The 10,967-nt window shown below is 36.5% G+C and overlaps 1 protein-coding gene across 2 annotated transcripts; it reads right to left on the bottom strand.

Moving 5' to 3' along the window:
* Positions 1-7,975: 7,975 nt before the first annotated feature.
* LOC122300087 (transcription factor bHLH67-like) lies at positions 7,976-10,568 on the bottom strand. 2 transcript variants are annotated; one of them, XM_043110477.1, is made up of 4 exons: positions 10,099-10,568; positions 9,078-9,758; positions 8,549-8,956; positions 7,976-8,347 (listed from the first exon to the last, which is right to left on the bottom strand). In XM_043110477.1, the coding sequence occupies exons 1-4, from the start codon at positions 10,129-10,131 to the stop codon at positions 8,264-8,266; spliced, it is 1,206 nt and encodes a 401-aa protein (XP_042966411.1). In that variant the 5' UTR covers positions 10,132-10,568; the 3' UTR covers positions 7,976-8,263. The 2 variants fall into 2 exon arrangements, with proteins under 2 accessions (XP_042966411.1, XP_042966412.1); XM_043110478.1 differs by having other exon boundaries at positions 10,254-10,567.
* Between the last annotated feature and the right edge of the window lie 399 nt (positions 10,569-10,967).

The following is a 10,967-nucleotide window of genomic DNA, read 5'->3' as shown; positions in this document are numbered from 1 at the left end:
ACTGAAGGTGATAAAAATACCAGTTTTTTTCATCATAAAGCCTCCCAGAGAAAAGCAAAGAATTTGATAAAAGGGATTAAAGATGATATGGGTAATTGGAGAGTGAATGAAGATATGGATGAGGTTATACTAAACTACTTCAAGAAGCTGTTTACATCCTCAACACAAAGGGGTAGTATGCAGTTCCTAGAGGCTCTAACAGGTCGAGTTACAGCAGAAATGAAACAACAACTGGAAATGGAGTTTGTGGCAGATGAGGTTGATGTAGCTTTAAAGGAAATGAATCCAACAAAAGCTCCTGGTCCTGATGGGATGGCTCCATTATTTTACCAAAAATATTGGGCCATAGTGGGTAGAGATGTTACTAGAGCTGTTTTAGAGGTGTTGAACACTAGAAGTTTTCCTTCATTGCTAAACCACACTTATGTGACATTGATTCCAAAAAAGAAAAAGGCTGAGTTGGTCTCTGATTTCAGGCCAATCAGCCTTTGCAATGTTATTTATAAGTTGGTGTCAAAGGTTCTTGCAAACAGATTAAAGAATTTTCTGCCTCAGATAATTTCAGGTTCTCAATGTGCTTTTGTCCCTGGAAGATTAATATCAGATAATGTGTTAATTGCCTATGAGTTAGTGCACTTCCTTCGAAGGAAAAGGAAAGGAAGAAAAGGTTACATGTCCCTAAAGCTTGATATGAGTAAGGCTTATGATCGAATAGAATGGGATTTCTTGGAATCAGTTCTGAAAACTATGGGTTTTGGTGATAAGTGGACTAGTTTACTGATGCTGTGTGTTAAATCAGTCTCTTTGTCTATTTTGGTGAATGGAGAACCTAAAGGCCCAATCTATCCTTCAAGAGGGTTAAGGCAAGGGGATCCCATCTCCCCTTACCTTTTTATTCTCTGTACTGAAGGCCTTATTTCCCTCCTTAAACAAGCTGATGTCAAAGATGTAGTGGAAGGGATCTGTGTATGCAGAGGTGCTCCAAAGATTAACCACCTTATGTTTGCCGATGACAGTGTGTTATTTTGCAGGGCCACAACACAAACTAATAGAAATATCCTTCATTTATTGGAGGTTTATGAAAAGGCTTCAGGGCAAGTGGTGAACAAAGAAAAAACTTCTATGGTTTTTAGCAAGAATGTCTCCTCCACTAATAAAGCTGAGATTATGCAGTTCTGGGGTGTCCAACAGCAGCAAAATTATGATAAGTATTTGGGATTGCCTCCAATGGTGGGTAGAGGAAAGCATCAAGCTTTTTCTGGGCTGCAAAATAGGGTGTGGACTAAATTACAAGGGTGGAAGGAAAAATTGTTATCTCAAGGGGGTAAGGAAGTACTTATAAAGGCAGTAGCCTTCTCAATTCCAACTTACACCATGAGTTGTTTTAAATTACCTGCCTCTTTGTGTTCAAAGTTGGAAAGTTTGATAGCTAGATTTTGGTGGGGGCAGAGAAAAGAGGAAAATAAGATTAGTTGGGTTAGTTGGAGGAAAATGTGTAAGTCTAAGTTGCATGGAGGGATGGGTTTTAAGGATTTAAGAACTTTTAACTTGGCCCTTCTTGCAAAGCAGAGTTGGCGTATCCTTAAAGAAGAAAGTCTGCTGCTTCATCAATTATATAAAGCTAGATATTTCCATTCTACAAGTTTTAAAGAGGCCAAACTAGGAGCAAATCCTTCTTTTGTGTGGAGGGGTATATGGGAAGCTAAGCAATATCTCCTGAAAGGTTGTAAGTGGAGGGTTGGAGATGGTAAGGCCATTAATATATGGTCTGATTTTTGGTTACCAAACCATAAAATGGTGCCTGTCTCGGGTTCCACTACTCAGTCCCAATTAAACTGGAAGGTTTCTGAATTAATTGATGACAGCACTCGAAGTTGGGATGTGGAAAAGGTTAGAAGATGTTTACCTCCAAGGGAAGCTGAAGAGGTGTTGCATATGGTGTTAACCTCTATTAGTAGGCCTGATGAGTTGGTATGGGAACATGAGAAGAGTGGTCAGTTTAGTGTTAGAAGTGCTTATAGACTATTCTTGGCTGATGCTGCCAGGAACCAAGAAGGAGATGTATCATTTCGAGAAGATCAGACAACAATGTGGAGGAAAATATGGAAAATGCAAGTCCCTACTCGAGTGAAAATTTTTGTATGGAGGGTTTGTAAAGAAGGTTTACCTTCTTTAAAGAATCTGCTAGTTAAAAAGGTGGTGACAGATGCTATGTGTCCATGGTGCAGAATGGAGGAGGAAGATATAAATCATGCTTTGCTTAATTGTGTGACTTTTAAAGATGCATTGTTGGAGCAGTTCAGGTTTCTGCAGGGAGCTTCAGGATTATTGGACTTTGTACAGATTATGCTTCAGCTGGCATTAAGCAAAAAGGAAAAGGAGATGGAATCAATGGCTTTATGCACATGGGGGTTATGGCACAGAAGGAATAAATTTCTCTTTGAGCAGCAAAGATTGTCTCCTCAGCAAGTTATGGATCAAGCTTTTTCACTTCAGCAAGAACAGAAATCAGCTCTAGCAGATCAGAGAAAGGGAGTAAAGCCTGTGTGTAATTGGATAGCTCCACAGGTAGGTGCCTTGAAGCTTAATACTGATGGTGCTATCTTTCAGGTCCAGTGCAGCTCGGGAGTAGGAGTGGTTCTAAGAGATGAGAAGGGACAGGTGATTTTCACAGCCTGTAAACCAGAACATGAAGTAACAGACCCAATGGAGATTGAATTTCTGGCTGTGTTAAGAGGCCTTCAGATTTGCTTACCTCTGGGAATTGCTGAGCTTGAGGTGGAACTAGATTCCCTTCTGGTGGTACAAACTCTTGCTACAGATCAGGATTCTATCTGGGGGAACTTGGTCTTTGAGATCAGAAGGCTCTTGCAAAGATTTCCTAAAGTTTCTATAAAGCATAAGGGTCGGATGGCCAATGCTGTGGCTCATTGTTTAGCTAGACATTCATGGCATATAGATGATCTTGTAATTTGGTGGCATTCTTTTCCTGAGTTTGTTTCTCAAGTTATTAGTCATGATGCTTTGATGTAATGGATATTTTGATGAATAACACTATGTTTCTTTGGTGATCAAAAAAAAAAAAAAATAATAATAATAATAATAATAATATTATTTGAGTTGGACAATGAATGAACATTAGTATGTAGTATTTTAATGATGATGTGGTAGTGACTTATGGATATTGTTCTTGATGGTTGAGTATTGCATAACCTTTATTACTGTTGTTATTAGTTTCCAACTAATACCTTTTACTTTCTACTACTACTTTTGTATACACATGTCATTTACATACGAGCACACAAGTTCCTACGTTATGTAAGGGATATCGCCAGTTGTGCTTGCATCCTGAGTACTGTGGTTCCTCTCCAAACCACAACCGAGGGCTGGAGGCACCACATGCAAAGTCTTGTGCATTGACTGCTTAAAAATTACAATTACTTTTGCTTATATCTTATATGCACGAAATCCATCAATACACACGGTAAACTATGAGAACTATATAACAATGGTAGTATGAAAGGGCACACTTCTTTTGGATAACAAGTAAGCACTCCTAAGGCATCTTAGAAATTGCTCAAAGGTGCTCTAGGTAAGCCTTCAGTGAAATATTATACGTCAAAATATACAACAGCAAACTTACCCATGAAAGGCCGCAACACCTCATGCATTAGTCTCATATAGATTATGCCATGTTTTGAGTGCTATCTTCCATTTTTCTACAAATCTTAACCTGATCTGGTGATACTCACTTCTAAGGTCAATGTTGATAAATACCTTAGATCTTAACAATTGATCTAACATGTCATCCAAGGGAGAATTGAGAATATGTACTTCATTGTAATCGGATTAAGATTTGTAGGCACATGCACCAACATCCATCCTTCCACATAGCTAAGTATCCTCTTTCAAGCAATTCTATCACCCAGCACTACAACTCATCACATTCTTTTGGATGAGCTGATAAGAGGCCTGCTAGGCAAATTGGATTTTGGCACAAAGGTTATTTAGTGTTAATATCTTTCAAGGGTGGCAACCCAAGAAGAAGAACCTCCAACATCAAGTCACCAAACTCTGATAGTAGCCATTGCAACTCAACTAATAAATTACTATGTGCCCTCCTTTTCTACTTTCTTGAGGAATCTAGACATGGATAGAGATTGATTCTCTTCTATGCTATGAGAACAAGGATGTTTCATTCTCGACAGTGGCTAATAGCACATAATCACCTTAATGTTTATGGAATAGGTGTTTCTCTATCTATCATGAACAATCCTCTAGTCATACTGTCAAGGATTGCGCGCCGATAATAAATTATAGGCATCCATAGACACTATGTCATACCAAGCATTATCATAATATTCCATGCCAATCGGAAAAAAGAAAATAAAAAATAAAGCAAACATCTCCTAGCTAGTATCATCCCTAAGACTTGTTAATTAACTACTTATTTAGACACCACATTCTTGCAATAGCCACTATAAATAATAAGCGTACAAAATGAACATCTTCTCTTGAGTCGCCTTTTACAGCCAGCAAACTCTATATGACAAAGATAATCTCCCACTACCACATCCATACAGAATATTCCAATCATTACCATCATCATATAGAGTTAATATTTTCTAAGAAAAAATTATCAAAAATTCTTGGTTTGTTAAGGAAGTTATTTTAAAATTTGGCAGGCAAGAATAATTTGTTTATATGAACTAAGGCCTCGTTTGGTTGCAAAATTCAGTTAAGATCAACTTAGTTCAGTCTAATTTTAAACTAGGTCTAACATCCAAATACTCAAATTTCAAATTACTAAACTCATTTCAACTTAAAACCTCCTTACACGTGGAAACTATAACCTTTTCAATTCAATACATCTTTATACATAGGACCTACAACTTTTTTCAATTTTCAATAAATACTAATAAACTCATTTTAACATCTAAACTCATTTTAGATAGGCTTCACATAACTCATTCCACCTACTCAACTCACTATTATTTATAAATAACTCAGTTGAGCTCAGTTTAACTCAACTTCCAAACGCAATCTAAAAATATACAAAGAAATTAAGGGAAGCAAAATGCCCTTCATTTACTATAAAGAATAACCTAAATAGACTGTCCCGCAACCAATTAGAGCACTCCCAATAGATTTTTCATCTTATCTTTTAAAATACATCATCAAATATCACTTTTTCTATTTTACATACTGACTTTTACAATATACTATACATCAGTTTATCTATTTTTTCTTTATATCATTTTAATATTATACCTTTTAATATTTTATGGGAGAAAATAAGAGAAATTAATTTGAGAGAAAAAGTACAAGAAGAGATAGAAAACAAATAAAAATATGTTTACATTTGTGTACAGTTTCTTCTGCATCTAGCGGCAATACTATACAAAAATGAAAAATAGAAATAAAATGCAGCATCCGATGGATGCACCTTTTAGACAACTTACCTTTAAATTTTACATAATAATAGGTTTTATAAAATTCACTGTGAGTGCTCTTACAACTGAAAAAGACTCATTTAAATTCGAGAAATTAGAAATTAGGAAAAAAATATATTGAAAATGACGAAAACTAAAGCACTCATGATTTGAAATTTAAGAAAACAAAAAATAAAAATAAAATTATAAAACAAAGATAAAAAAGCTCATGATTTTATATTAAAAAAATAAAAATAATAGTTTTAAAAAGGGTGTTGCCCTTTGGCATACGGCAACCCCCAAATGGGTGAAGTGGGATCTTGGGGGGCATCAACCCCAACATCCAACCCTACATGGGGTGGATGCTGATTTTAACTGCCGTGGCATCTTTGGGAAATTTATAACATTTTGGTTTTATGAATGGATATATTTTAGGTTGTTTTTTTTCCCCCCCTTAAAATATAAAGCAATATTTTTCTTAATTTCTGAAAAAAAAAAAAAAAAAAAACACAGATGTCTTGGTGTGATTAAGGGTATAAAGGGCCAGATTAATGAATGTTTTTGTATGAGTTAGAAGCAGCAACAGCAAAACTAGTTAAACCCAGAGAAGAAAACAGCTTTGGACAGCTATCAGAGAGAGGCAGGCCGATCGACATAGATCAAATTTAGAAACAGGGAGAAAGGCTGTTTCTGGCAGAAGAGACAAAAGAAGGGAGGTTGTTATCATGGAGCTCATACGACAGTAAAATGGGTCCCCAACATACACCGATATGGTTTGTTGGATTGGGACTGACCTTTTGAGAAAATAGAAGAGAATTTTAAAAAAAGAAAGAAAGCTGTAAAAAGGGTAAAAGCGAAGGCCCATAAAAGAAAATTCAAAAAAATAAAAATAAAAATTGACTAAAGGAGAGTGATTTGTCTCTCATTGGAATACTTTTGCACATGCATGGATATATGCGCCTTTTTATTCTGCACACTTTTGCAGCTCTCTTTCCCAGATCACTCTCTCTTTCTCTCTCTCTCTGTCTCTGGAAGGTGTTTGGCAAATGGCTATTGGCACTGGCAGCAGCATTTGCAACCCTTCGCTCATCACCATTTGACTTGGGCAGGGGCTATCTCGTCAAAGCATTGCCCTTCTATTCAACGACTCTTTTGCCACGTCACTCCTCTGCCATTAACGTTATCATCTCAAGCTATTCTATGAACACTTGAAAAAGTTTGTAAATCAGGTTAAAGGTTCTCGTGATTAAAAGAGAAGATGGGGACCCATGGACATGCATTAATAATTATGCATGTAAAAACGAGGAAATCTATGTTGTCATCATGTACTTCAACTGAAGTAGGAGAAATCTTATTTTCTTCGTATTTTGTAGCCTAATATCATATGGATTGATGCGTATATTTTAACTAATTTTTTTATTTAATAATTTGTTAACATATTAAATCATTTGAAATATAACACATCAAATGAGAAGTTTCAAAAATGATAAAATTTAAGATAAAGAGTATTATTATTTTAAAAATATATTTCTTTAATACTAATTTATTAATTTTGTGTATGAGTTTGAATTAAATGTGAATTAATTAGCCCTAACACCTTCAATATCTTAAACCAAACGTCAACCTGAAATATTACTTTTAGGGTAATGTCATATTAGAAATACTTTAACCAAAAAGAATTATATAAAAATAAATCTATATATTAATGTGACTTAATACAATACGTCAGATTGTAAATTTATTTTTAATATAAAATAAATTTAACCCATCACGTGAAATCATGTCAATTTATAAATTTATTTTTATATAATTTTTTTATATTTATAACAAGTCTCATGTCATATATTCTACAAGTTTTACTACATAAATTTTATATATGTGATTGTTTCACCATCAAAAGTTTAAATCAAAGTCAAACCATATTATCATATTGATGATGTGTCACCGACTGATTACCAATTACATTGAATTAATAAGATTTTCTGAGTATAACTCCACGGCTAGATTTGGATGATGAAATGAAAATTTTTAATTTTAGATAAAAATTAAAAGTTGAATAAAATATTATTTTTTAATATTATTATTATTTTGAGATTTAAAAAAGTTAAATCAAAATTTAAAAAAATTATATTATTTATCATATTTTATATAAGAATTTAAAAAATTATAATAATAAGATAAAATTTTTATTTCATCTTAGCCGCCAAACCTACCCTATATTATGTTAACATTTTCCTTACTTTTATGTTAGATTGGTCAATGGTACAAAAAACCAAACCTTACCATTCCCTAACATCGAACCCTAAATTTCACGAGAGGAATGCTACACATCATCCTATATCATACATTTTATATATTAAAATATTATTTTTTATTATTTTTTATTTTTTATTTCATTTTATTCTTATTAAACTAATTAAATTATTTTATTTATCATCTACACACTACATATTTATTAAAGAAAAAATAAAAAAAAATTAAAATTAGTATGATGTGTAAAGTGTGAGGATGATAAGAAGAATTTTTCATTCCACGAATGAGTGAAAACAAATAAAATCAAAATTATATAGAAATTAAATTAAAAATATCGGAACAAACATTATAATTAAACATTATCTGGTTCTGTCCCGAGCCGTCTGCGGTACAACTCACTGCCTAGAAGATAGGGACGACGGAATCTGGTTCCTCTCCGGCCTCCATATCCCATCCCCATAATCTCTCTTCATTTTAAAAAAAAAAAAATTAATTTCCTTTTCTTCTCCCAAAGTACTCCTTCTTTATCCGAGTAATGTAGGCAGCTGCCTCTATATTTGCGATGATTCTTTCAACAATCAGCTCCTGCTGATAAAGCTCCATATCTGTTGTACTGCGGATGCAATCTCATTTGCAGATCCCAGTTTACACTCATCCTCTATCTGTGCAGTAAAAGCCACCAAAATCACACCCAAATGAACAATGGTGTAATGTAAAGTACTGATCAAAATGAAGAAAAACCAAAAGAGGACTGGTGCTAGCGGCCTACTGCTATCTAGGTTTGATCTCTTCAAGTCTCAGAATGGTTGACTAATAAAAGACAAAGCAAGAAAGACTGAAATTAAACTCGAAAAGAACAATACCTTGAGACTGAGAGAGTAAAGAATCGAGGACTCTGAGGAGGTGATGTTGAGGTGCAAAACTGTCAGCCTAAGTTCCTCCAGTGCAACAATGGCTTTCAGCAACTGCCCCGGCTTCCTTTGGCATTGAATTTTCAGGTTCACATGTGTTTGAATCACAGTAACCTGAATCTCCGCCTCCTCGGACTTGTTCTCCGCCTTCACTTCTTCCCCACGGTGGCCTTCCTCCGTCGACGCATTTCTACATTGGGGAGACATAAACAGGCCGTTGGATGGTGCATCCATAGCGCCGGAGCCCTCGCCGCCTTCCTGATTTTTTCTCATTCTCTTCTGTGCTTCAAGGGAATGGAGTAGCTGCTCCAGTTCCTTCACAAAGTCTATTGCACCTCCGATAATAGACGCTTGGTCACCCTTTCAAGGAAAACGCAGAAATATTAAATCTTTCGAAAAATGTACATTAAATTATATGAAATTCAAGATTATATAACAATGGAACTTAGAATGGCTTCAAACTCATGTCATGATTGATTACCCTTTGAATATAGGGGGTTGGCATTAGGGACCTGAGGACGTTGAGATGGTCATTCATTTGGCGTCTACGGTTGCGTTCCACGGCAATGTGGGTCATGCGCTGGCTCTCTACTTCTTCTTGGTTCTTGGTCGGCCTTGTCCGCTTTCGCTTTCTTCGTTCCCGGGCGAGTGGAAGAGATTTGGGGAGGTGGGTCTGTTTAGGCCAGGACTGTGGCGGGGGTTTTGGCCACGGAGGTGGAGAGCCAGCTGAGGCGCCTAATTCTATGTAATGGTTGGGTTCTTGGTTGCACTCTGAGCTCACGGTAGCCTCGAGACATGAAGCTGAATGCGGCTGTCGGAGGTCCATGGTCACGGATTTGACAGGAGAATGCAGCTCCACTATGTCATGGGTGACGCAGCTCTCGAGCTCTAGAGCGTGAATTTGGCTTTCCATTTCAGGGATGTTGTAGGTGTAACCGTCCCAAGGCTTCTTAAGGTGCTGTAATCTCAACAGTGTCTGAAAGTTGGGCTCCCTGTAAGGCAAAAAGTGAGGGGATCCCACACTTTGTAGCATCTGAAGAAATGGCATTTTCTCTTCCAACATTGGGGTTGAAAATTGTGGTTCTTGTTCCTCAAATTTCAAGCTTTCTGAAAGGACAAATTCTTGCTCTAGACAAGCTGCGTCTGAATGTTCCCCAAAGAACTGCAGGAAAGCAAAAAACCCAGAAAAGAAATATTATGAAAGAGAAGAAAATGAGGGAAAATTTTCTGATCTTTCAAACTCAAGCTCCAAAGCAAGCAGGGAAAAAGATCATGGAATGTTAATGGGTGGGGGTTCCCGTCTCTATAATGAAAGAGAAACAAGAGTGAACGAGAACAAAATATCGAGACAGAAAACAGTGTCGAATATGTTACTATATCCAGGAAAAGAAACATGGTGCATTAAATACGAGCATTCTGAGAGGTAAATGCGGTCCATTTCTTGATTCTAGAGATCAAGGGACTCAAGAAAAAAAGGGAAGGAATGAACATTAGTAACATACACAGGAATTAATGGGTCCCTGAAACCTCTCCATTTCAGCCGAGCAGCCGTTGAAGTATATGCGTTAAGTTCTCTCTGTGTCTATATCTCTCTCCCACCTAGGTGACCAACATTCCATAGTGATGATACTAACAAAACAATCGTAATAAATGTTACCCCAAAGAAACAGCAGCAGGAGACCGCATATCCATCGCACGATATATTCCTTTGTTCCTGAGACTGGTGATACCCTTAAACAGAATATATTAAATGCTTGGCTTGGAAGAACTCATGCACAGAGAGAGAGAGAGAGAGTAGAATATAGTAAAAGGAACTCGGAATAGGGCTTGGAGAAGTGAAGATGGGTTAATACCAATGGTAAAGAAAATAAAAAGGGAAGCGGTAATATACGAACGGTGGAAATCACACAAGCTTGAATATATATCAAAATTACTTGAAACTGAGAGAGGGTTGGTAAGACTTCACAGAGGAGGGATCAGAAAGAAGAGGAAAAGGTAGGGTTGTCTCGTTTACAAGGTCCCAAATATTATTGGCGGTAGCAGTTTTGTCCAGCAGCGGGGACAGACAGTTGTGGGGACTCTCTCTCTCTCTCACTCTCAATGCCTGCAGTAAAGAGAGAAAAGGTTCGGAAAGTCCTTCTATGGATGTCACTGCTCACTGGTATCTGTTGATGGGTCATCCCATTTTCCCACATCTCCAACTCCATTTCCCCATTGATTTTCTTTTCCCTGAGCACATCCACAATTGCACATGGGTTGTGATTTTTCTTGTAAAATTACCTCATTGTTGGGAGATTTTCAATACGTTGTACGCCCTCTAGCTTTGGAACTGATTCCGACTGTATACATTTAGGCAACTGATTTTTACTGT

This window comes from Carya illinoinensis, chromosome 2 (genome assembly GCF_018687715.1).
Source record: "Carya illinoinensis cultivar Pawnee chromosome 2, C.illinoinensisPawnee_v1, whole genome shotgun sequence".
NCBI classification, from domain to species: domain Eukaryota; kingdom Viridiplantae; phylum Streptophyta; class Magnoliopsida; order Fagales; family Juglandaceae; genus Carya; species Carya illinoinensis.
The sequence above is the reverse complement of the archived record's forward strand: the minus strand, read 5'-3'. Positions and strand labels throughout refer to the sequence as shown.